The sequence below is a fragment of the Oenanthe melanoleuca genome, chromosome 10, assembly GCF_029582105.1.
Source record: "Oenanthe melanoleuca isolate GR-GAL-2019-014 chromosome 10, OMel1.0, whole genome shotgun sequence".
NCBI classification, from domain to species: domain Eukaryota; kingdom Metazoa; phylum Chordata; class Aves; order Passeriformes; family Muscicapidae; genus Oenanthe; species Oenanthe melanoleuca.
This window is the reverse complement of record NC_079344.1, coordinates 1,183,994-1,211,837: the sequence shown is the minus strand read 5'-3', so window position 1 is coordinate 1,211,837 and position 27,844 is coordinate 1,183,994. Positions and strand designations below refer to the sequence as shown.

Sequence of the window (27,844 nt, the reverse complement as noted above, 5' to 3'; positions counted from 1 at the left end):
GGATTTAGATATGAAATAACATCACTGAACTTTCTAAAATTTCACTGAATTTGGGGAATTATTGGGATTTAGATATGAAATAACATCACTGAGTTCCTAAAATTTCACTGAATTTGGGGATAGTCAGGTTTTAACAAAATGAATATAAACCAGAAGTGCTTGCCAGGGGAATATTCCTTTGATAATTATCTGTGAAATTCCAGATTCAGTGGTTCTGTGATTCCAGGGGCTGACACAGAAGGATTTTGGTGGGAATCTGAAATTCTGCATTTTTTTATCATCTCCTCCCTGACAGATTCTTGATGTTAGCACCCAGCTTAAAGTTGTAAAACCTGAATTAAAAATGGCACAAAATGGTTAAAGCTGAAAAAGCTTCAGCTTGGTTGGAGGGTCAGAATGTTTCTAGAAATGGCTCTGCAGCCGTTTAATTCCCAAGGAAATCTGATTTTTGGGAGGTAAAGAATCCATTCCTGGGGGAAAATCAGGAATACAATTTAAATTTCAGGAATCCAGGTGCCAGCAGCAGCTCTGCCCAATGATTTTTGGCATTGCCATGGTTTTGTTGAGTGATTTTTTATTTTTTTTTACTGGTTTCAAGCCTGTTTTTCTTGTTAGTTATTCAGTTTGCTCCTCCAGTTACCACCTGTGCTTTCTGAGCATTGATACCTTGTGTAAACAGAGCTTGGATGAAGAAATCCTCAATTCTCTGTGTGCAACAAAAAAAAAAAAAAAAATCAAATTATATTTATACCTGCTACTGCCTCTTTTTAATTCTTCCTCCATTCCCAAAACCTTGGAGATCTCATTGCAATCAAAATAATTTTTCCTGATGAAAAACCCTCCTTAAAGCTTGGAGGATGTTGAATATTTATGATTTTTCTGGTTTGAATTACACGGAATTCAACCTGTGCCTGTTTTGGTTGCTCAGAAAAATGCAGGAAGTTCCATTCCAGCTTCCCAGGAATTTTTTTTTTTTCACTCCCTCCTGCAAATTGTTTTGAGGAGAAGAAATTCAATTTTTATCATTTTAGCCTTGAGACTTTCCTTGGGTGAGCCTTGCAGGTGGAATTTCAGATTAAGGAATGAGGTTTATTAAAAATAAAGATATTTTTATCTTTGTGATTGCCCAGTTTCATAAATGTGAAATATTCAAGAAGCCAAGAATGGAGAGAAAATTGTCCAGAAAATTCCTCTGAGGGGTTAAAGAGGCTCCTGCAGGAGCTGTGTTTTTACAGCTGGAATGGGATTAATTCAGAATAATTTCCATACTCACCTAACACTTCCTTGTTGCTTTTATTAGAGGGAAAAAAAAAAAAAAATTTGAATTTTTTTTTTTTTTTACCTGGCTTTTGGAAGTGTTTATGGAATTCTTTTTTTTAAGGGGAAATTTCCTTCACCTTTGAAGGAATTTGCTGCACAGAATGAGAATTAATAATGAGAAATTCACTGTCACTGCCTGAAATTGCTGTTTATAAATCAATGATCTCCCTTTTCTTTTTTTTTTTTTTTCTCCTTTTATTCCCTCTCCTCCATCTTTTCACTGGGGTTTGAGGTGATTTTTTATTTCATTTATTTCATTATTCTTTATCCTGCTACTGAATTGCTTTAGGCACAGAATGGGGTGTGGGCCCAAGCCAAATTATTCTTGTGCTGGCAAATAATTTAAATATGTTTTGGAGCTTCTTCCCTGCTTCTGCTTATCATAAACATCCAGGAATAACTCCTTGGATTCTCCAGGTAGATCCTAGGGCTGATAACTGGAGAAATATCCTTTTTAGAAAACACAGATCAAACCTGGATGGGAATATTTTGCTTTGAATTTGTTTTTTTTGTGCTGCTGGATGGGTGAAAAAAAATGCTTAGTCTTGTCCATCACTCTGTGAATTGTGCTCAGTTTATTAAAAATAAAAATAAATATTGGTTTCTACCTCTGAGATAAGTCACTCCCTTCTAAAAAATGGGGAAAAAATTCAGGTTGGATGTCAGGAGATAACCTGGATCTGATCTTGCTGCAGCTCCTCCTGCATTTCAAAGCAGATTTTAAACCTCCCTGTTTTCCATGTTTTCCATGTTGTTCCCAGCCTGAATAATTGTATTTATTTCCCTGAATAATTGTATTTATTTCCCTGAATAATCAGTGCCTGTGAGTCCAGCCACAGGTTACCCAGGGAATTTCTTATCCAGAGGCACCAACACTTGGATTTTATTTATTTTTAAGCTTCATTCCAAATTTTTCATAGGTCATGGAGATGAGATGCAGCTCCTGGGTTGTTAAGTTGTGCTGAGGGTTGGAATTCCCTGAGCTGGGAATTTCCCAGTTTTTGGGAATCTTTCCTTGGGTTTGTGTAGAAAATTAAGATTTCATCTCTGCTGTTGCAGGGAAAATCCAAAAAAATGCTTCTTACCTTCAACAATTTTCATCTCTACTAAAAATGGATATAAAATTTGTATTAATTTTTTTTTTTTAATGTTTTAAAAATGCTTTAAAAAATGTCATGATTATTTTGGTTTGGATTATTTTTGGATTATTTTTGGTAGGTAGAACATCCCTTTGCTATGGATTATCACCTGAGAGAATGAGGGGAGTGACATCAGTGCTGCCCATGGGTTATTCTCATATATTTCAGTTATTTCTTTCCAAACCTGCTTGGTGGGAATATTCCTAATTTCCATGTGGGTTGTTTCAGTGTGTTCCCTCAACACAGAAATTTGGGGATACATCCCAAATCCTTGGGATGACCCAGCCAGAAAAAATGGGTTGGAAACATTGAAAACAGGGAGGTGGGAAAATAAAAATAACCTGGACTCTTAGAAGTTTGAAGCTGAGTGCTGAAACCTCAACCTTTTTAGAACTAAATAACATCAATTTTTTGGGCACTGCTGTTTGTAGGAATGGATATTCCCATCAGGAAAAATCTGGAATTACATGCAGGATTTCTCTGCAGTCAATCCTTCCATTGGGAGCTGTGCATATCCTTTTATTTCTCTGCAGTTCAGCTTTTTTTGTTGATTTTTTTTTTTTATTTTCTGTTGGGATAAAGAAATCTGAATATTTTGGCAATTCTGCTGAGCAGCCAGAGCTGGGGCAGGGATTTGCTGTTGGTGGGGTTTGTACCTGGCAGGTGCCAGTGATCTTTTTTGCTCAAGAAATAAAAGCAACATTTCCCTAAGAAAACTCTTTGTGTTTTACCCTTCAGCTGAGGTGAGATGTGACACAGAAAATGGGAGAAATTGAGTTTTTTCCATGGGTTTTCTTGGTGTGTTTGGCAGCACTTGGGTTGTTTCCCTGCCTGTTGCAGGGTCAGGATCAGAGCTTGGATTTCTTGGATTTCTGCTGGATCCTCTAAACATTAAACCCTTCAGCTGTAAGCACTCACTCTGCTGAAGAAGTGTTTGTAAAGCATTATAAATAGTGTTTTTCCACGTTTCAAATCTATTTGTTTCACTTTCCTTTCAGCTGTCAGCACTTCAGATTGGAGCTGAAATGCCTTATTCTTTTAAGACATCTTCATTTCTTAGCAAGTACCTCGTCTGTTCTCATTAGTGCCTCTGTGACAGTCTCAGAGTTAAGTGTGAAGAAGGTTCTTGGGGTATTCAGGGAAAAAAAAAACCAAAAAACAAAACAACTCCATTTCTACCCAAAGAGCTGCAGCAAGGATTTGCAGCCAGGTTCCCAAGCTGTGGTTCAGCACAGCAGAAATCCTGTGGCAAATCTGACTTGAGTGTGGCTGCTGCAAACCTCATTAAAGACATGAATCATCTCATTTAGGGCTTTTAAATCCCAGGAGCAGTTTCAGGGGAGGGAAAACCTCCCGTGGACACCTGGGCAGTGAAGATTTCTTGCAGGTGCTGGAGGTTTGAGGAGTTTTGGGCTGGTTTTGTTAAAGCCAGGGTGTTCTCTGATCTTGGCACTTCAGGTTTGAGAATTCACATGGAGAAAAAATCAGAGCAGTGTTTGAGACTGAACACTTTGCCCAGTTTGAATTGTGGGAGTGTTTGTAGTGAAATTCAGAGATTCCAAATGCAAGTTGTGGTTTGTGTCTTCACCCTTCAGTGGCTGGGAAGTTGCTGAATTAGCTGTTTGCTCCCAAAAATACCCATCAAGGATTGTTTGGAGTTGGATACTACACAATATTCAGGTGGTTTGATGCAGGTGACCTGTCACATCAGTGGGGTTTAGGCATTGTGTTTCTTTAGGATTCCTTGGGAATCCAAAATCCTGCAGGGATATCCTCATTCCAACCCTCCTGATGATGAACAAGCCCCTGCCAAGCACTGAAATACATTTTACAATAAAAACCAGGCTCTGAAGTTGGTTTTCTGGCTCCTTCCTGCCCAGTTGATACACACTGGTTATTACTGGTTGCACTGGTTTGGGAAGTGTTTTTCTCAGTTCCTGGAGAAGTGAAACAGGTGACAAGTTGTACCAGTCTGATTCATTAGATCATACTGGGAGACACTAAATGGCTGTGCTAATGAAGATGCTAATTACCAGCAGGCAAAATCAGGACACACAGCTCTGATGGGAGAAGCAGAGATGGAATGGGAAGAAGTTTCCTTTCACCCAGGAATGATGACAAGGGCTTGCACACAAATGGAATTTTATCACTCTCCTTTTGATGTCATTAATCTCCTTCCTTTAACCTGTGTGGATTGGTTCTGCTGCATGGCAGAAACTGAGGAAGTGAAAATGGAAGTGGAAATTCCAAGCTGCTGTTTGGATATTGTCAGTGGAGAATTGCTCTTACATCCAGCCAGAGCAATACAAAATTATTAGCATCAGGGATTCTAGCAAGTGATTAAAAAATAATTAGAGTTACAACCTTTATATTGCACCGAGTCCTCTGCTCAGGTTTTTGCCCACAGAGTGGGAAACACCTTGAAAAATCTCTCATTGCAGATTTGAAAAGGGATACTGAGCATTGGAATAAAGATGGGAGTATTGTAATAAATTTGTGAGATTGGGATGAATTTGGGAGAATTGTAGTAAATATGGGAGTGTTATTGTAGATAGGGGAGCATTGTAAGAAATATGGGAGCACTTTAAGAAATATTGGGAGCATTGGAATAACTATGGGAGCATTGTAGTAAATGTGGGAGCATTGAAATAAATATTGGAGCATTGAAATAAATATGGGAGTATTGTTATAAATATGGGAGCATTGTAGTAAATATGGGAGCATTGTAAATATGGGAGTATTGAAATAAATATTGGGAGCATTGAAATAAATATGGGAGTATTGTTATAAATATGGGAGCATTGTAAGAAATATGGGAGCATTGTAAATATGGGAGTATTGAAATAAATATTGGGAGCATTGAAATAAATATGGGAGTATTGTTATAAATATGGGAGCATTGTAAGAAATATGGGAGCATTGTAAGAAATAATGGGAGCATTGTAGTAAATATGGGAGCATTGAAATAAATATGAGAGTATTGTTATAAATATGGGAGTATTGTAAGACATAATGGGAGCATTGAAATAAATGTGAGAGTATTGTAGTAAATTTGGGGCATTTTAGTAAATATGGGAGTATTGTTATAAATATGGGTGCATTATAATAAATATGGGAGCATTGTAGTAAATAGGGGAGCATTGTAAGAAGTATGTGAGTATTGTAATAAATATGGGTGCATTATAATAAACATGGGAGCATTGTGGTTAATAGGAGAACATTGTTGTAAATGTGGGAGCATTGTAGTAAATATGGGAGTATTGTAATAAATATGAGAGAACTGGAATAAATAGGGAAGCATTGTAGTAAATATGGGAGCATTGAAATAAATATGGGAGGATTGTTATAAATAGGGGAGCATTGTAGTAAATATGGGAGCATTGAGATAAATATGGGAGTAGTGTTATGAATAGGGAAGCACTGTAATAAATGTGGGAGCATTGTAATAAATATGGGAGAATTGTCAAAGGGGGTGGAGCAGTGGGGCAGAGCCTGTAAAAACTGGATGCTTCACAGGCTTGAAGGCCTTTCTGGAGTGGGTGAGGGTGCTGGAGGTGCCCCATTAATGGTTTGTTCTGTTTCTTTGAAGCAAATGGTTATGAGCCTTCGAGTTTCGGAGCTGCAGGTGCTGCTGGGCTACGCGGGGAGGAACAAGCACGGCCGCAAACACGAACTGCTGACCAAAGCCCTGCACCTGCTCAAGGCTGGCTGCAGCCCTGCTGTCCAGATGAAAATCAAAGAACTCTATAGGAGGAGGTTCCCCCAGAAAATCATGAGCCCAGCAGAGCTGTCCATCCCCAGCGTGCACTCGAGCTCCATGCCGGCCGCGCTGTCGCCGTCCGCCATTCCCCAGCTGGGCTACGACGGGCACCCCGCCACGTCCCCCCTGCTGCCAGTGTCACTGCTGGGACCCAAACACGAACTGGAACTGCCCCACCTCACCTCGGCCCTGCACCCCGTGCACCCCGACATCAAGCTGCAGAAACTCCCTTTCTATGACTTGCTGGATGAGCTGATCAAACCCACCAGCCTCGGTAAGGAAATGTGCTGGGTGTGTGTCTTGGTTTGTGATAAAGGCAGGAGATTCTCTTTGAGGTGGAGAATGGAAACCCTCCCCTCTTCTAAAGGACTCTCAGGCAAAGATATGGGAATTGGGAATAACAGTTCTTTACTAGGAAAATTAAAATAGAAATGCAGTATTACACAGAACAATCCCAGCCCTGCCAGAGTCAGAATCCAAGCTGACACCCGTCAGTCAGTCAGGGTGTTGGCACAGTCCCATTCAATGGTGGCTGCATCCTCCTGCAGGGGCAGATGTGGTTCAGCTGGAGCAGTGCTCCTGGAGAAGGTGCAGTTTCCTCTGAAGCTCCAGGGATGATGTGCAAAGGTCTGGTTTTCCTCTGGAATCCAGTGGAAAGAAGGTTCCTTGGTGTCCCAAATGTCAGTTTTTATCTGGGTAGGAAAGGCTTGGCTCCTCCCCTGGCTGGAGCATCTCCCATGGGATGATGGAATTTTATCAGCCATGCCCTGGGACTCACTGGCCATGAACAGGAGATATCTCCTGGAGGGAGGATGGGCTGTGGGAAGATAAAGATGATTGCCCAGCTGGTTTAAAGATGGCCCATGAGCAGATAATGTGTGCCAGGAGATCAGGGGCACTGCCCCACCCTCCTACAGAAGGTGATAAATTCACATTTCTGGTCACATCAACCCAACACATTCTGTTTGGGGGATATTGGTCACATTCAGCTGCTGCTGCTGCAGCAAGTGGTTAAATATTGCATCACAGCAGTGTTTAGAGAATTGCTATTTTTGGGAACTTTTGGAACAGATTGTTCTGCATGGAGAGACATCTTACCTAACACTCATTAGTTGCTTTAGCTGAGCCTCTAAATATGGTTTAAACATCCGTTATTTTAAAGGGGGGGCTTTAGCAAGAAACAAACAAAATATTAGGAAAAAAAACCAAAACCAGTTTGCCTTCAGTAGTTCTTATAAACCACAAAGTTTCATTATCATTATTAAAAAAAAAAAAAACAAAACCCAAACTAAACAAAACTACCCCCAAATCTGTCAAGCTTCTAAAATGTTCTCATCTGTGCTGGGAAGGAATGCCAGGCTGGAAATTTGCTGGATCCATTACAGTCTGAACATCTGAATTTAGGGAACTTGTGGTTCTTTTGCAGTTGTGGCTACTTTGTCTTGCAGCTGATTTTTGTATGAAGGTTTAAATCACTGATGTGTGGAGCTGCTGTGAAGAATCTGCTGCTCCCAGAATATTCTATAATGTGATTTTTCATGGCAACATTTTTTTTACAACATGGTTAACTTCTAATACTCTTCAATATTACCTAAATGCACCAATCCTGATGATTTCTGTGTGTTGGAACCTTCTGCTGGCTTGAAACCCCAGGAAAAACTCCCTGCTGGTAGGAGGAGCAGATTTGTGAGAGGAGATCTGGGGAGAGAGGGTGGGTGAGTGAGAAAAAAAAAAAAAAAAAAAAAAAAAAGTCCTTTGCAGAAGAAATCCCTTGTAAACAAAGCTGAGCAGGTACTTTCCAGTGCCAGTCTGGAGGGCTGGGGGTGTGGGAGGCCTGATGTGAGTGCTGAGCTTGTCTGTGCATCTCTGAAAGATCTGGCACAGTTGTTTGTATACACATATATATATATATATGTATATATATATTATTTATTTAGCTGCAGTAACTAAGGGAAAAACAGATCTTGGTAATTTGATCTTCTGTTTCAGGTGGTTTTTCCACCTGATGTATGAGTGCTGAGCTTGTCTGTGCATTTCTGAAGGATCTGGCACTGTTGTTTGTATCTTTTTTTTTTTGCTTTAGCTGCTGTAATTGGAGAAAAAACAGCAAGATATTGGTAATTTAATCTTCTGGTTCAGGTATTCTTTGCAGAGGTGCACTGTGCTTTAATCCAGACCCTAATTGATTAATAACCATTCCAGGCAGTGCTGGTGGTGTCAGCTAATTAGGAGCTCAGTATGTGCCCCATCACTTTTACATCAGAAATACTTCAGAATAAGGCTGTAATTTCCACAAGACATTCCAGTGCAGGGATGGATTGATTTATTTATTGCTGGATGTGGGAAGAGCCCTTTGCTGTCAGCCCAAATTCTGGGATCCCCCAGCCAGTGTCAGTGCCTCAGGAGCTGATGGACAATGGGATATTCTTCCCTTTGTGGAGTGTCAGGGTAAGAAAATGGAAGAGAAATTCCAAGCAGATATTTGGAAGCAATCCCTGTCCTTTCTTTTAACTTCAGGAATGTTTGGGGCTTTTCTTTTGTGGGGGAATTCTGTTTGTCTGGAGCAATCCTATTAAAAAGCCTTTTCATTAAGCATTTGGGGCAAGAGCTTCAGTATCCATGCACGTCATAAAATTCTGGAATTATTTGGGTTGGAAAGGAGCTCAGAGCCCATCCCCACACCTTCCACTGACCTTGGACATTCAGGGATCCAGGAGCAGCCACAACTTCTCTGGGAATTCCATCCCATCCCCTCCCCACCCTGCCCAGATTCATTTTCTCCATTTATGCACTTACTGATACTTGGACTGCAAAATCTGGAATAATTTGTGGAATATTTGCCCCAGATGGTTTGGGCATCCTTGTGTGTGCTGCCAGCAGTGTGGGTTTCCTCAAGTGTCCCATGTGTGGGTTCCTGGTTTGTTTTCCACTGGCAGCTATTCCTGCAGACACTCACAGCTTGGAATTCAGCCAGCATTTCAGCATCTCCTTGCTTTTTCCCATCAGATTACTCATGGGGTAGGGATAAAGAACTTTTGAATTTACTCTGTTTCCCTCCCCCACAAGGATGAACTGCTGACCCAATGTGGGGTTTGGAATAATTCTCTGCCTGCTTGAAACAGAACCTACTGAAAGAGAAAGAAAATGTGTGTGTGAGAGAAAATCTAATTCAAATTTCAGTTCTTCCTGAAATGACATAAAACTGGGCAAAGCACATCCTTGGCTTGCCCCAAGTGCAGGTGGGACAGCTGGGAAGGTTTGCTACAATTTTCTGGTTTTTTTTTAGAAGTGATGGTTGGTTGAAGAAACAATAATTTGAGAAAGCCTCAGGGCAGGGAGTTGCCCAGCAGGGCACTTGAGCAGGCATTCTGTACCCAAATATTTCGTGTGGGTGGGTAGCACACAAGTAATGTGAGGAACAGATAAGGAAATGAAATCTGCTCACTCTTATTTGTAATGTCAAGGACAAAAGGAGGAAACAGAAACAGAAATAGAAAATTCTTCTGTTTGAATGCAGCTCCAGCCTGGGATTCATGGGATGCAGGGATTTCTCCATCTGAGCAGAGCTGGCTGAATCCCAGAATCCCTGAGGCTGGAAAACCCCCCAAAATCAGAGTGCAACCTTTGATCAGCACCTTGTCACCAGCCTGAGTGCCACATCCAGCCCTTCCTTGGACATTTTTTGGTGTGAGACAAAGAGCCATTTGTTCATTTGCAGTGGAGCTGTTGAATTTGATCCACATTTTATTAGTCACCCTCCCTGCCAAGTGCAGAGATCATGGGGCTGGGATGGGTTTGTGTCCCAGCCAGCCAGGAATGCTCCTGTTCTGGGGGGTGAATATTCATGGAGCTCATGGGTTACCACCATTTGAAGTCATTTTTATTTTTTATAAAAGGCTTTTTAATGTTTGGAAGGAAAAGCTGCCCACTCTGATGCAATGGATGCCAGTTGCTTTATTCCTCTGCTTCTCTGTTGTTTTTCTCACAGGATCCAAAAAGGAGAATTTTGGTTGTTTGTCAAGTGAAGCTGCAGCTCTCACTTAATTCCCCCATTTCCAGCCCCCAGAGCACAGACTATTGCTAATTGGTTGTTTTTTAAGCACATTTTCTAAAAGTAACTCCTAACACACAGATAAGATCTCTTTTGTGTGGTGAAATGTGTTTACTGCCAGTAACAAGGCCCAGAATTTGCCAGATTATTATGGAAGGGACATGAGATAGTTAAGCAACATCCTAAAAATGCCTCTTGTTACAGCAAATGTCATTGCTAATTGCTTGAGCTGTGTAGTTGTTCCAAAAAACATTTTAACTGGCTTAGGGGGTCTTTACTTACCTGTAAGGGAAATGAAGCTTTTTAATTTTTTTTTTTTTTTTTCCAATTGAAAGGATTAAAGAGGCTGTGAGCTCTCCTCCTGTTTAAAATCAGTCCAAATGGCACAAGGATCATCCTCCTGCAGTTTATTTGCTGTGATACAAACACAGCACTGAAAGCTGGATCTGAGCCAGAGAAATCAGAATTTTTACCTGCAGCCTCCTGGAAGGAAGAGGCACAGATCACTCATTATCCCTCAGAGCCAGCAGAATTCCAGCTCCATGGAGCTCTCAGTTTAATTCCTTATTTTCTGGACTCATTACCAGGATTTCTGCAGGCAGCAGAATTTCCCCCTCCTTCCTGTGCTTCCCAAATGCTCCTCACTTGCACTTCCCATGAATTCTCCTTTAGGTGGGAGCAATCCTGGTGCCTCAGACACTGAGGTCTCAATTTAATTCCTTAATTTCTGGATTATATTCCCAGGATTTCTGCAAGCAGCAGAATTTCCCCCTCCTTCCTGTGCTTCCCAAACATTATTTGTGCTCCTCACTTGCATTTGCCATTAATTTTCCTTTGGCTGGGAGCAATCCTGGTGCTTCTGGATGGAGCTCTCAATTTAATTCCTTATTTTCTGGACTTTACTACCAGGATTTCTGCAAGCAGCAGAATTTCCCCTCCTTCCTGTGCTTCCCAAGCAGCATTTGTGCTCCTCCCATGAATTTTGCACTTTTTGAACTTGCATTTCCCTTGAATTTTCCTTTGGCTGGGAGCAATCCTGGGTGCCTCATGGAGCCAGATCTTGCAGCTGAGCTGCCTGAAAATCTTGAGGGTGCCTGCAGTTCAAGGTACAGCCCTGGAACAATTCAACAATTCAGAGCACAAAAAGCTGGGTTGGAAAGCAGGAGAGTTTTGTTTGGCCAGGATTTCTCCTGGTTCTCTATCAGCGAGCTGATCTCAGCTCTGTGCAGTTGCTGTTATGGTTTATATGAAAGTCACGCTTTTACTGTCCTCTGTGTTTATTTTTTTTGTGAAATGTACTTTGTGGGAGGAAGTTCAACAAAACACTAAATTCTCAACTCAAGCTTTTGAGTTGTCTGACTTCCGGCCCTGCAGCTTTTCATTGTGCAAGAATGGGGTGAAATATTAGCTCAGAGCTGGGCTGAGCTGGAATTACAGCACACTTGGGGTGCTTGTTTCTGGATTTGCATGAGCTGGGCTTTCCACAGTCAACAGTGTTTCTTGTGAGAGAGCTCTGAGCAACTGGGTAACTCCTAAAAAAAAAAAAAAATGGATTTATGAAGGTTTTCTTTGGCTGATTGCTCAGTCTCCTCATGCATAGAGAGGTCAGTGGGATTCCAGACCCTGACAGGGCATGGATGGAATGAGATTCCAGGGAATGGATGGATTGAGATTCCAGGGCATGGATGGAATGAGATTCCAGGATATGGATGGATTGAGATTCCAGGGAATGGATGGAATGAGATTCCAGGATATGGATGGATTGAGATTCCAGGGCATGGATGGATTGAGATTCCAGGGAATGGATGGATTGAGATTCCAGGATATGGAAGGAATGAGATTCCAGGGAATGGATGGATTGAGATTCCAGGATATGGATGGATTGAGATTCCAGGGAATGGATGGATTGAGATTCCAGGATATGGATGGAATGAGATTCCAGGGAATGGATGGAATGAGATCCCAGGATATGGATGGATTGAGATTCCAGGGAATGGATGGATTGAGATTCCAGGGAATGGATGGATTGAGATTCCAGGATATGGATGGATTGAGATTCCAGGGAATGGATGGATTGAGATTCCAGGGAATGGATGGATTGAGATTCCAGGGAATGGATGGATTGAGATTCCAGGATATGGAAGGAATGAGATTCCAGGATATGGATGGATTGAGATTCCAGGATATGGAAGGAATGAGATTCCAGGGAATGGATGGATTGAGATTCCAGGATACGGATGGATTGAGATTCCAGGATATGGATGGATTGAGATTCCAGGGCATGGATGGAATGAGATTCCAGGATATGGATGGAATGAGATTCCAGGGAATGGATGGATTGAGATTCCAGGATATGGATGGAATGAGATTCCAGGGTATGGATGGAATGAGATTCCAGGGCATGGATGCATTGAGATTCCAGGGAATGGATGGATTGAGATTCCAGGGAATAGATGGAATGAGATTCCAGGATATGGATGGAATGAGATTCCAGGGCATGGATGCATTGAGATTCCAGGGAATGGATGGATTGAGATTCCAGGGAATGGATGGATTGAGATTCCAGGATATGGATGGAATGAGATCCAGGGAATGGATGGAATGAGATCCAGGGAATGGATGGATTGAGATTCCAGGATATGGATGGATTGAGATTCCAGGGTATGGATGGAAAGAGATTCCAGGGCATGGATGGATTGAGATTCCAGGACATGGATGGAATGAGATTCCAGGGAATGGATGGAATGAGATTCCAGGATATGGAAGGAATGAGATTCCAGGATATGGAAGGAATGAGATTCCAGGGAATGGATGGAATGAGATTCCAGGATATGGAAGGAATGAGATTCCAGGGACAGGACATGGATATTTCCAGACATGGCTGGAGTTCAGCTGAGAAGCCACTTGGCTTCCACAGAATCACAGAGAACATAAAATATCCTGAGTTAGGACAAACAAAATCCATCTCCCTGGCTCAACAATCCCATCCTGTGCCTGTGGAAAAAAACTTTCCTTGAGAGTAGAACTCCAGAAGCAGGATCCATGCAGGGATGAGGCACTGCTGGCTCTGTGCTGCTCCTCTGGAGTGGCTGAGTTGGTGCTTTTAGGAATAAAAATTCAAATCTCAAAGCCTGAAAGCAGCATTTGAATTGTGGGACATAATTTAGGTGTGTGAGGGAATAAGGAGGATCTTGTGATGTTCCTTCCCTCTGGCAAAATGATGGATCAGGTGAGATCCAGGAGAGGGAAGAGTTTGGCCATGGAATGTTGGCATGGAAATGTCCCCAAATCTTCCTGCAGCTCCTCAGGAATGCTCCAGCCTGTGACTGATTTAAAGAATAATCAAACAGAAATGTCTGTCCAATTGCACATCATTTCCAGCTGATCTCCCTTGTATTCTGTTTATACAACATATCAGAAAGAGTTATAAAATCCATAATATTTATGGATTAATTGTAGCCCTTGGAGTATTTCCAGGCTATTTTCATATATATATTTAGGCACAATTTCAAATAAGCTCCTTCACATCTCTTTACTCCCTTCCTTTCCCACCCCCAGGGTGGCTCTGCCTGTTCCTCCTGAGGATTAACTGGGAGTTGAAGAGAATCTAAAAATGATTTGAAGGGATAAAAGCAGCAGCTGACCAGAGCCAGGGCTCAGTTTTTCATCTGCTCTAAGGTGCAGATTTCACTTTTCTGTCACTTTTCTCAGGCAGTTTGTGGGCACAGCTGTGACCTATGGAGGTGGCAGAAAAGCTCTTCAAGGAAAGAAGGATTTGGGTTTTTTACTAAAATGCTTCCCCTCAAGTAGTTCTGGAGTGTTTGGACAGGTTGAGCATCCAGCATCCATCATGATAAATGATTGAAATGAAGCAGAATGGCCAAGGTGGGACAAAAAGTGAGAATTTGGGATTTCTCTTGGTGCTGGAGTTCAGATCTCCTGAATCCCACAACTGAGGGATGTCAGGTATTGGATTTTGGGGTGCAGAACCCTGATGTGGTGTGGGCTGGGATGGATTTAGTGGTGGCTGAGAGGTTTTTCCAAGGAGAAAGTGGCTCCAGGAGGGATCTGGGTGTGCCAGATGTTAAATAACAGCAGCAGGAAATGCAGGGGTGGTGGCTGCTGGGTTAAAAGTGCTGCTGGTTCCAAAAAATGGCAGAATTTGGGGCTCAGGGGTTGTGGCTGAGAGGCAGAAATGTGGATGTGTAAATAAATATGGATACCCAGGAACCAGAATTTAAAGCCTCAAGGTGGATCCTCTCAGGTCTTGGCCTGGTTGGGAGGAGGAAAATGGAATTTTCAGCAGTGGTGATTGATGGAGGATTGAACTCAAATCAGTGTGATGCCTTCTGGTGCTAAAGAAAAAGCAAAATGAGGAATCTCAGCAAGAATTGGGGAATTTCCCACTCCTGGCCCTGCACAGACACCCCAAAATCCCACCCTGCCCAAATCTTCCTGGAGTTCTGCCCAAAACTTTTTCCTGATTTCCCTCATCAGGAAGTCCCAGGCAGCTCTTCCATATTTCTGGTTAATATTTGGGTAAATTCAGCTAATCCACAGCATTATGTTAGTGAACAACTCTTGTTTTTCTTACAGCAGCAAAAATTTCCTCTGCTCCTCATCCTCTTCCTTACTTCCAAAAAAACACCTATTTTTGGAAATAAACACAATTATTAGGAATCATTAATGATATCTTAGATAATTCTTGTATAAAGTACAAGTTTAATTTCAGTCCAAGCCTCTCTTTAATATATTTTCTCTTCACTATTTAATAATTTTTGATGATGATGAGAAGATGAACCTCATTTTATTGGGTTTTAAGAAGCATCACCAACTCAGCTCCATGTTAAAAAAAAAATAATAATTCATGGAAGGTTTGAAGGTGGCTGAATGGAAATTCAGAGAGGATTTTTCTCAAAGCAAGAGGTATTTTACTGCAGAAAGATTGTGTGGCTATTTTTAGCCCTGGGTACTGGTGAGGTGGAACAGAATATTTTTAGAGCTGTAGAAAATGCAGCCACTCAAGCTGAGTTATTTTTTTTTTCATTCTGGTGCTGGAGGGGTTTTCCAAAATAAAGAGCAGAATTAGTAGAAAATGGGTTTTCTGTATCATTTTTATTTATTAAATAGCTGATTAGTTGGTTGTGTGGATATACATATAGTTATATATTTATTTTTATATACACACTGTGTTTATATTTATTTTATTTTTATTTCTATGTATTTATATATTTATATATTATATAAGTTATATATTTACATATTCATATATCCATATATTTATTTTTTATATTTCTATATATTTCTATATATTTCTATATTTCTACACATTCATTCATATTTCTATATTAATATATTTCTATATTTAGATATATTTATATTTGTAGAAATATATATGTTCCTATACAATTTTAAGTGGTTTGGCCCTGTGAATCCCATATATTAAAAGAATTTTCCCTCAAATTTGGAAAACTTTTTGCCTCAGTGAAATGTTTTAAGGAAATCCAGGAATGGCTCATTCCTGGGCTGAGGTTAAACCTGGAATAATTCAGAAATGGTGGAAGAGTGAATTAGGAAAAGGAAATTTTAGGAGAAGAAACTCCGTGACTTTTTCAGCATTTTGCACTCTTGACTCTTCCAAGCTCTGTTGCATTCACTAAAGAAAACATTTTAATATTTAATAAATCATAGTTATGGAAAGGAAACAACAAACCCAACCCCCCAAAACCATTCCTGGCATCTTCTGAAGAATGTCCTGGCTTGGTTCCAGCTTTATTGGATTATAAATTCTATTTTCATCCTCTTGCTTTTCAATTGCAGATCTATTTTTACCTTTCTTTTGTTAAATAATGGTTGCAGGGCATGGTTGTGTTTTTAACCATCACAATGATTTTATTGTCTAAAATGATTTTTTTTTTTTTTCTGGTTTTAATCATCCTCCAGAACTTTTAAAAGTAAATTATGTGCTTGACTTGCCAGGATCTGTTTGGTGTTTTAAACACAGCAGACAGAGCAGATGAATTAATAGAAATCTGTCAGCTTTTCTGCACTCTGAAATCCCAAATTTCCAATTGGAAAATCTCTCATCTTTGGGAATAGAGGAGCTGGATAAACGTGGAAATTCAGATTTTGATGGCAGAGCTGCTGTTGAATGTGGGCTGGTGGGATTTTCACACATCAATTGTGGGATAAGCAGATCTGGGAGAACTAAATATGATCATAAAGAGATGATAACCACCAAAAAAATCAGATTTCATCTCTTTTCTGTATCCCTGGGGTAGCTGAGCTGACCCAACCTCAGCTGTGGGTCCTTGTCTGCCCTCCCTCCTCTTCTGTCTGTCTGTCTGTCTGTCTGACGGTCAGGAATTCTGGAATATTTGGGTGTGATCCCCTGGGAATCACAGAAAATGTGATGGAGAGAAGGGGGTGGCAGAGCTGCTGCTGTCCAGGGATGGAGTGGGGGGAATGGGAATGGGGAACTGGGAATGGAATGGGGAACTGGGAATGGGGAACTGGGAATGGGGAACTGGGAATGGAATGGGGGACTGGGAATGGGGATCTGGGATTGGGGAACTGGGAATGGGAATGGGAATGGGGAACTGGGAATGGGGGAATGGGAATGGGGAACTGGGAATGGGAATGGGAATGGGGATCTGGGAATGGGGAACTGGGAATGGGGGACTGGGAATGGGGGACTGGGAATGGGGATCTGGGAATGGGGGACTGGGAATGGGGATCTGGGAATGGGGGATCTGGGAATGGGGATCTGGGAATGGGGATCTGGGAATGGGGGAGATTTGGGAATGGGGGAGATTTGGGAATGGGGATCTGGGAATGGGGAACTGGGAATGGGGGACTGGGAATGGGGATCTGGGAATGGAATGGGGGACTGGGAATGGGGATCTGGGAATGGGAAACTGGGAATGGGGATGGGGAACTGGGAATGGGAATGGGAATGGGGAACTGGGAATGGGAATGGGGATCTGGGAATGGGGAACTGGGAATGGGGGACTGGGAATGGGGATCTGGGAATGGGGATCTGGGAATGGGGAACTGGGAATGGGGGACTGGGAATGGGGAACTGGGAATGGGGGACTGGGAATGGGGATCTGGGAATGGGGATCTGGGAATGGGGAACTGGGAATGGGGAACTGGGAATGGGGATCTGGGAATGGGGGACTGGGAATGGGGGACTGGGAATGGGGATCTGGGAATGGGGAACTGGGAATGGGGGACTGGGAATGGGGAACTGGGAATGGGAATGGGGATCTGGGAATGGGGAACTGGGAATGGGGATCTGGGAATGGGGGAGATTTGGGAATGGGGGATCTGGGAATGGGGATCTGGGAATGGGGGAGATCTGGGGATGGGGGAGATTTGGGAATGGGGGAGATTTGGGAATGGGGATCTGGGAAGGGGGATCTGGGAATGGGGGAACTCTGGGATCTGGGATCTGCAGTTCACAGTGAGACAAGGGCACAGCACAGAATTCCAGGAGGGTTTGGGTTGGAAGGGAGCTGAGATCCCATCCCATGGATCCCATCCCATTATCCCATTATCCCATTATCCCATCCCATCCCATCCCATCCCATTGATCCCATCCCATCCATCCCATCCCATCATCCCATCCCATTATCCCATCCCATTATCCCATCCCATTATCCCATCCCATCCCATCCCATCCCATCCCATCCCATTATATCCCATTATCCCATCCCATTATCCCATCCCATCCCATTTAACCCTTTATCCTCTCATCCCTTTCCAAATTTCCTCTTTGAGGCTGCACAAAAGACACTGAAAACACCAAAAAAAACCCCCAAAAACTCCGGAAGAAATGTCAGAAATTCTTTTTTTATTCAGTTTTTGGTTCAGGCAGAGGCTGTTCCCTGCCCTGGGGTGGCTCCTGAGCCATTTCCCCAAATAAATTTATAAATATTTTAATTTGACCAATACAATAGTTGGATATTAGGAAATATTTTTTTGCTGGGAGAGTGGTTAAATTTTGAAACAGCTTCTGTGAATGTGGAAATTCAAACCCCACTTTTCATATCATTAATTATTAAAAAAAAAAAAAAAAAACCTTTTATCAACATGAGCAGAGGAAAAATATTGATTAAATTTTAGAGCTTTTGGTTCAAATTTTGTCACAGTTTTTCTGCTTCAGATATTTCCAGTTTTTCCATCTCCCTAAATTGGAGCTGCTGCAAAAAGAGGGAAAAATTTGGGAAATCCAAGGAATTTTGGTGGCTGCTGGATAATTGAGATTTAAATGAAAGTGACATTAATTAAATCATCAGCAGTTTTTAATTAATAAAATTGAGCTCACACCAAAAGTTCCCAAAAACCTTCCAGAATTTTTTAAATAAATCCAAGTTGATAATTTCCAGGCTGAAGCAAATTATAATTAAAAAAAAATAAAAATTAAGGCAGCAGATAAAACCATGGAAAAGCAAGAAATGACAACTGGAATTCCCTCATTAATTCAGCTTTTAATTAAGAGTTTGTAATTGTGATCTTGCCATTTCCAGCTAAAAATAGGTGGAAAATTCTATGGAAGAGCAAATGGGAAAAAATCAGATTTTTCATTGTTCATTGTCCCCATTGTGGCTGTTTCCTGCAGGCACAGGGAGGAAATGGATGCATTAAATAAAATAAAAAAAAATAAAAATAAAAATAAAAATAAAAATAAAAATAAAAATAAAAATGGAAGTTATTTATAAAACTGAATTCTTTCTCCAAGAAACTTGGTGTTCCTTGTTCCTGCTCACCCACAACAGCAAATAATTGGAATAAATCAATAATTATATAAAATAAATAAATAATGGGATAAATGGAAGGATTTTGGGGCAGTGTCATGCAAAAAAATAAAAAAAAATTGGGATTTTGGGAGGTTATTGCTGTAATATTTACACTCAGTGCCTTTGGTATTGTTGGTTCCAACCCAATTATTTATTTGTTTTGGTTTAGGGTAAGACAAAGAAATTATAAATTTATCTATTTAGAATAAATTTTAATACTTGCATAAACTTTTTCTAAATTATTGTGATTGGTTTTAGTATAGTAGTTATTTTAATTTGGTTTTTTATTGTAGAAATTACATGTCCAGGGATATTATTTGAGTTATTTTTGGGTAAGAAAATAAGTTTAGGGATTAGAAAAATATTAAAATTCTTAAAAAGTTTAGGGGTTAGAGATAAATGAAGGTTTTTATTTTGAGAGATATTCTGAATTGAAGTAATTTGGTTATTGATGGTTTGATTTTAATATAGAATAATTAAAGTTAAAACCAAAAAATGGGAAATTTATCCAGTTTAATGCATGAATAATTATAAAATTATTAATAATGCTTTTAATTAATTATTTCATTTATTATTTAATAAATATTATTAATATTTATAAATAATATTATAAATAATATATAATATTAAAATATAAAAATAATACAAATAATATTATAAATATTTTTTTGTTTTATAAATATTTTAAACCATTTTTATTGCTAAAACCATTATTTTAGAAATATTTCACATTAATTTCCAGCCAGGAGCACTGTTTGCTTCTGCTCCAAAATCAGATTTTACAGCTGCAGATTTTGGCTTTTTTTAGATATTTTTGGTGTCACTGGACACCCAAAATCTGCACTTAAATACCCCAAAGTTCCCAGGATTTTTGGGAAAAATATCAGGAAAAATCTGGGAAAAATACAGGAAAAAAATCAGCCTAAAAACCCCCAAAAATAAAATAAAATAAAGTAAAAAGTAAAGTAAAATAAAGTAAAATAAAATAAAATAAAGTAAAATAAAGTAAAGTAAAAAGTAAGGTAAAATAAAATAAAGTAAAATAAAATAAAGTAAAAAATAAAGTAAAATAAAATAAAATAAAGTAAAATAAAATAAAATAAAGTAAAGTAAAATAAAGTAAAATAAAATAAAGTAAAATAAAGTAAAGTAAAATAAAATAAAGTAAATTAAAATAAAAGTAAAATAAAATAAGATAAAATAAGGTAAAAAATAAAGTAAAAAGTAAAGTAAAATAAAATAAAGTAAAATAAAATAAAGTAAAAAATAAAGTAAAATAAAATAAAATAAAGTAAAATAAAATAAAATAAAGTAAAATAAAATAAAACAAAATAAATAAAATAAAATAAAAGTAAAAAGTAAAGTAAAATAAAATAAAGTAAAATAAAATAAAATAAAGTAAAATAAAATAAAGTAAAATAAAATAAAATAAAATAAAATAAAATAAAATAGCAGTGAACTCTTCCAGTCCCAGCCATGCTCTGGTGCACTGCGGGAAATAAAAAAAAGATTCCTGAGAAATCCTAAATTATATTTTTATTTTATACCAGAGCACATTTCCCATTAAATCCCTCCATATCCCCATCCTTATGTAATAAACACATCAGATTTTAATAAACAAATATATAATATATAATATATTTTATATATATATAATATATAATAAATAAAATTTTAATCCTTATTTTAATAAACACATCAGTGTATTTTTATTTATTTTCTTGTTCAATGACAACTCCCAAAGCTTTTCACAGCCAGCTGTGTCTGGATTTAATGCTTTTTTTTTTTAATTTCTAATTTTTTAATTTTAATTTTTAAAAAAAAAAAAAAAATAATTTTTCTGCTTGTTTTTGTTTTTGCAGCCTCAGATAACAGCCAGAGATTTCGGGAAACCTGCTTTGCCTTTGCCCTGACACCCCAGCAAGTGCAGCAGATCAGCAGCTCCATGTGAGTCAGGAAAAATCCAAATAATTCCAATAAAAACCCCAATAATTCACCCCAAAAATGCAGCTTTTCATCTCCCTCACTTGGAGATCAGAAGGGAAAACTCCTCTGGAAATTTATTTTTTATTGTTGTATGGGGAGGAGAGAATTCAATGAGTTTTTGGGGTTAAGATCCCTAAAAATCCAGAATTTTGCCAGCAGTTAATTAATTAAATTTGATTTATCAGTCTGTTAATTTGTTATAAAGTTGGGACTTTATTATCAGAATTTTCTGTATAATGTACAAAAAATTGAACCAACCAACCAAAAAATAAAAAAATTCTGACCCACCCACCAAAACATAAAAAAAAAAAATCAAATCCCCCACAAAAGCAAAGAAACCAGCCAAAAAAAAACCAAAAAACAAAAACAAACAAACAAACAAAAAGCAAAAAAAAAGCAAAAAAAAAACCCAAACCAAACCAAAAAACAAACAAACAAACAAACAAAAAAAAAAAAAAAAAAAAAAAGAAAAAAAGAAAAAAAACCACCAAAAATAAACAAGAAAAAAAAAGAAAAACCAAAAAAATACAAAAAAAAATAAACACCCACAAAAATAGAGGTCAGAATTTATTTATTTTATTTCTTTACCTCAAAAAAATAAAAATTCTTCCTTTTAAACTCTCTTTGAGGGTAGAGCAGCAAAATCTGGTTTCCATTATACAGACCTGAAAATGTGAATTTTACATTTTTTGTGTAAAAAAAAAAAAGTGATTTTCATAAATTGAACTTCTTGAGGAATCTATATCCCAATATTGAGGAATCTTATTAAAAACAGGATTTTTAACCCATATTTTGTTTTTTCCAGGGATATTTCTGGGACCAAATGTGACTTCACAGTACAGGTCCAGCTAAGGTAGGGATTTTCTTATTGTTTTTTTAGGATTTATCTAAATAAATTTATTTATTCCCAACCTTCCCAAAAAAATTGGGAATTCCTGGTTGATTTTCTTCTCAGTGAATGTTTGGGGCTGGAAAAATCAGTGAGTAGAAATTCCAAAATCTCCTTATTTAGGAACTTCAGGGATCAACATCTTGATTAATTTGGGGTTTTTATTTAATCATAAATGGATTAAATTTTCTGTTTGAGCCAAGTGAGGAGGGATGGAAGATCCATGAGCAGGAATTCCAAAATCTGCTTTTTTAGGAATCACCATCCTGGTTAATTTGGGGTTTTTAATTAATTATAAATTCTAAATTCTCTTTCTCAGCCAGGTGAGGAGGGATGGAAAATCCATGAGCAGAAATTCCAAAATCTGCTTCTTTAGGAATCATCATCCTGGTTAATTTGGGATTTTTAATCAATCATAAATGGATAAAATCCTGTCTCAGCCAGGTGGGATAGGATGGAAAATCCATGAGCAGAAATTCCAAAATCTCCTTATTTAGGAACTTTGGGAATCATCAGCCTGGTTAATTTGAGATTTTTAATCAATCATAAATGGATTAAATTCTCTTTCTCAGCCAGGTGAGGAGGGATGGAAAATCCATGAGCAGAAATTCCAAAATCTCCTTCTTTAGGAACTTCAAGGATCAACATCTTGATTAATTTGTGGATTTTAATCAATCATAAATGGATTAAATTCTCTGTCTCAGCCAGGGATGGAAAATCCATGAGTAGAAATTCCAAAATCTTCTTATTTAGGAACTTTGGGAATTAACATCTTGATTAATTTGGGGTTTTTAATCAACCATAAATGGATAAAATCCTGTCTCAGCCAGGTGGGATGGGATGGAAAAATCCATGAGCAGGAATTCCAAAATCTCCTTCTTTAGGAACTTTGGGAATCACCAGCCTGGTTAATTTGGGATTTTTAATCAGTCATAAATGATTAAATTCTCTGTCTCAGCCAGGTGAGGAGGGATGGAAAATCCATGAGCAGGAATTCCAAAATCTTTTTCTTTGGGAATCAACATCTTGATTAATTTGGGGTTTTTAATCAATTATAAATGGATTAAATCTTCTGTCTCAGCCATGTGGGATGGGATGGAAAATCCACGAGCAGGAATTCCAAAATCTGCTTCTTTAGGAATCAACATCCTGGTTAATTTGTGGTTTTTAATTTATCATAAATAATTTTATAATAAAAACACCTCCTTGAACTGGGAATAAATAAATTCAACATCAGAGCCCTGAGGATTCCTTGGCTGCCTGAAACTGCAGCTGGGACGGTGGAAAATGTCATTTTGTGACACATTTGTTTAATGTGGAGAGGTCAGGCTGGAGAAAAGGCAGGGAAAAAATTGGGATTGAAGGAATCTGAGGAGGAACCTCCAGCCTGCTTGAACCACTGGGATTTTGGGGGATTTTCCTGCTTTGTGATGGAATTTGAGGGCTGTGATTTCATAGCTCAGTGATAAAAACAATTCCCTCTAGGAAGAGATGATTTGGAAAGTGAAAGGTGATGGCAGCTCTTTGCTTTCAGGTTCTGTTTATCAGAAACCAGTTGTCCACAAGAAGATCACTTCCCACCCAATCTGTGTGTGAAAGTCAATGGGAAACCATGCAGCCTTCCTGTAAGTAAAATATTCTTTTAATGCACATTTTGGGATGCATTAGTAGGAATTGCCTGCCTGAAAAATTATCCTAATCTTTAGAATGAGTAGAAAATATTAAGTAATTCGTTTTAGCCAGTTAAAAACCTCTTTTCAAGATCACATATTTAGTAATATTAACATGAGTGGAGAAAAAAAAAGGATTGAATTTTACAAACTCTGGTCCAAACTTTGGGGGTTTTTTTTGTTTAGTTTTGCTGAGACAGGAGAGGTGGCAAAATTCCTTTTAATATTCTGTGGGCAGGGTTAGGATTTTGGATTTCCGTCAGCAGCAAGAACTTAAAAAATACTCTTTGTATTAAACACAGAGCCTGATCCAGGTGTATTGGGAGAGAAAAACTTTGGGTTTTTTTGTTTAATGAGAGCTGAAATATTTTGTTTTTTAGGGTTACCTGCCACCAACCAAAAATGGAGTTGAACCAAAGCGCCCCAGCCGACCAATCAACATTACCTCACTCGTGCGCTTGTCCACCACGGTGCCCAACACCATCGTGGTGTCCTGGACTGCAGAGATTGGCAGAGTGAGTCACCTTCTCTTCTTCTTCTTCTCTTAATCCTCAGCAGAAAGTCCCTCTGGGTGTCCTGGTGTGCAGGGCAGCTGGCTGCCAAAAAATGCAAAAGCTTCTCTTTGAAATGGAGGATTGGAAACGCCCTCCATCCAAATTAATTTGGAAATTAAGGGGCTCTCAGGCAAAGAGATGGGAATTAGGAATAACAGTTCTTGACTAGGAAAATTAAAATAGCAATGCAGTATTACACAGAACAATCCCAGCCCTGCCAGAGTCAGAATCCAAGCTGACACCCGTCAGTCAGTCAGGGTGTTGGCACAGTCCCATTCAATGGTGGCTGCATCCTCCTGCAGGGGCAGATGTGGTTCAGCTGGAGCAGTGCTCCTGGAGAAGGTGCAGTTCCCTCTGAAGCTCCAGGGATGATGTGCAAAGGTCTGGCTTTCCTCTGGAATCCAGTGGAAAGAAGGTGCCTTGGTGTCCCAAATCTCAGTTTTTATCTGGGTAGGAAAGGCTTGGCTCCTCCCCTGGCTGGAGCATCTCCCATGGGATGATGGAATTTTATCAGTCATGCCCTGGGACTCAGTGGCCATGAACAGGAGATATCTCCTGGAGGGAGGATGGGCTGTGGGAAGATAAAGATGATTGCCCAGCTGGTTTAAAGATGGCCCATGAGCAGATAATGTGTGCCAGGAGATCAGGGGCACTGCCCCAGCTGGGGTAACAGATGGGACAGAATTCACATTTCTGTTACATCCTGCATTGCAACTCAAGACTAGGACTCAGGGAGGGCACAGATAAAGAGATCAAAGCATCCTCTAATCCTTTTGTTTGTTAATTTGGCCAAAATTCAGACTTTGAAGCTCTTGGGCTGGCAAGGAGCAGGTGAGACAGAGCACAGAGCTCCTTTGGGACACAAATTGTAAATGGGGTGGCTGCAACCAGATGTACTGAGATAAAATGAGGTGCAATGAAAAGGAGCAAAACTTGCCAAAAATATCCCCATTGAAGTCATGAAATCAGGGAAGAAAAGGGCCAAAACTTGTCAAAAATTATCCCCATTGAAATTCTGAAATCAGAACAGAAAGGTTAACAGAGAAACAGGAGAAGAAATGAAATGTTAAAAATTTTCAAAAGAGAAAAATCTGAAAGGAAGTGAAAGGACTAAAAGTGAATGGGATGACCTGAAGTGCAGGGAAATGAACCAAAGCTTGTCCAGTTGATCTGCTCTGAAATCACAAGATTTCATTCCCTTTCCTAAAATGAAATTTTTCCTTTCAGGAAATGAAATCTTGAAATCAGAGAAAAAAATGAAATGCTAAAAAAAAAAAAAAAAGAAAATAACAGCACAGCCCTAGTGATTCCATTTCTCCCATTATCCTTCCTGTTTAAACCCTCATGTTTTTGATCATTTTTTTGTGTCTGTGGGACATTTTTTTTCTGTCTGTTACAAAAATCACTGATGTTCCATCAGACTAATGAAATCTGGAACGTGCTGCAAAAAGTGACTTCAATAAATCAGCCCCTGAATTCCTGAGCTGCTTTCAGTGCTGGCAGCAAAGCTGCTGGATGGGCATTCCAGAGGCTGCCACTGCCCCCAGCCTGCTTTTTAGAAGTGCCCAGAATTGTCCTGAGGTGAAACTTTGGCCAAGAATTTGTCAGTGTGCAAAGCCCAGCATGGGGAAAAAAAATAAATAAAAAAATGCTTACACTCCATTCAGGCACAATAGTTCTGAAAGATCAGGATGGGATTTTGTGATGGATTTCTGGATGGAAAACAATCTCCATTCAGAGGATGGGATAAAGGATGGCTGAGTGATTTTGGTTAAAAAAAAAAAAAATTATATTTTTATCTAATGAGAGCTGCAGGTATCAGAAAAATTCAGTTTGGTTTTTCACTGCCCACTCTGTGCAGGTGGGTGCTGCTCAGAATTCAGGATTTAGGGACAGGAAGTTTGGGACAATCCCTTGGGAACTGGCTGGTTCTCAGGTTTCACAGATTAATCTTAATAAAGAACATTTTGGGGAATTTCTGGCATAAATAAGTGAATTATTACACAACTCCAGAATTATCCAAATCCAGGTTTGACAGGGTTGGAACAGCCTGGGATAGTGGGAGGTGTCCCTGCCCATGGACTGGGATGGGATTTAAGATCCTTTCCAGCCCAAACCATCCTGGAATTGTATAAAAACCAAAAAACAAGAATTGCTGAATGTTTTCCTTAAAACACAACCCTTCCTAAATTGATCATTTAAAACACAACCCTTCCTAAATTGATCATTTAAAACACAATCCTTCTTAAATTAATTCTTTAAGACACAACCCTTCCTGAATTGATGATTTAAGACTTTGACAGTGAAATGTGAAGAATTATTTTATATTTGGCTGTGCCTGTGTGACACAAATTCTGAATTCTCTGTCCCCCTTCCCTCCAGAGTCAGTTCCTGTCCCCTCTTTGCTGGATCTCTCTCTGATTTTTCCACAATCTGTTCCCAAAACCTTCTGCACAAGATGCCTTGGGCAAGTTGCTGCCTTTGGAGATTCAAGCTGTCTGTAAATAATTTCACAAGTTAATTAGCATTTTTCTAACTCTTCCCCTAATTGAGGCACTAAACAAACAAGTGAAGGCAGTAGTGGTTTTTAACGATGTGAGAAGTGTTCATTGTGAGGATAAAATATTTCAAATGTGTCTGTGCTGCTGTTTCAGTTGGGGTGATTTTGTGGTGAGATGTAGCTCTGAAATCCTTCAGATCCTGCACAATTACATGGATTTTTTTAAAATTTTTTATTTTTTAATTTAAATGGTGTGAATGCAGCTCCAGGTTTAAATTAAAAAATAATTAATGTACTGTAATGTGAGAACAGAGTCCTTTCCATGCTGGGGGTTCAGGGGTGCTGCTGCTAAATCACATTTTATAAAAACATTTATAACTTGATTTTTTTGGAGATTATAAGAGAAATGAGAATTGGAGCTCCAGGCAGGAGGAGTTCATTCCATGAGGGAAAATTCACCTGAATTTTGGGACTTGACAGAGTTGGGTTCTGCCTCTGACCTTTGGTGATGAAATTCAGATTTCAGAGAAAACTGAGTGCAGGAAGAGAAGAAAAAGGTGGCCAGTGCTTCCAGCTTGGGATGAGGCATCACTGCTTATTTCTGTATTTTGAAAACAAAATAAGCTTTTATTTTAAAAAAAGAAAAAATTCTGATCATATTTAGCCTGACAGCTTTTCTTAAATGCACTGACACAAGTGCAGTGCTGAATATTATCCATATAAAATTAAATATACTGACACAGTACTCAACATTATCCATATAAAATTAAATATACTGACACAATACTCAACATTATCCATATAAAATTAAATGCATTGACACCAGTACTGAACATTATTCCTGTAAAATTAAATATACTGATACCAGTGCAGTGCTGAACATTATCCATATAAAATTAAATATACTGATACAAGTGCAGTGCTGAACATTATCCATATAAAATTAAATATACTGACACAATACTCAACATTATCCATATAAAATTAAATATACTGACACAATACTCAACATTATCCATATAAAATTAAATATACTGATACCAGTGCAGTGCTGAATATTATCCACAGAAAATTAAATATACTGAAACCAGTGCAGTGCTGAACATTATCCATATAAGATTAAATATATTGTCACCAATACTGAACATTATCTATATAAAATTAAATATACTGA

At 38.9% G+C, this 27,844-nt stretch overlaps 1 protein-coding gene across 2 annotated transcripts in view; it reads left to right on the top strand.

The window, feature by feature from the left end:
* PIAS1 (protein inhibitor of activated STAT 1) overlaps positions 1–27,844 on the top strand; it is a 58,398-nt gene that overhangs the window by 16,323 nt on the left and 14,231 nt on the right. For both annotated transcript variants that reach the window (XR_008841292.1, XM_056499539.1), the window contains exons 2-6: positions 6,049–6,493; positions 20,934–21,018; positions 21,863–21,910; positions 23,481–23,571; positions 23,997–24,131. Coding sequence is in view for 1 of the 2 variants with exons in the window: in XM_056499539.1 (XP_056355514.1) it covers positions 6,049–6,493; positions 20,934–21,018; positions 21,863–21,910; positions 23,481–23,571; positions 23,997–24,131 (804 nt within the window). In the remaining variant the exon portion in view is untranslated. The remainder of the gene's footprint in view (positions 1–6,048; positions 6,494–20,933; positions 21,019–21,862; positions 21,911–23,480; positions 23,572–23,996; positions 24,132–27,844) is intronic.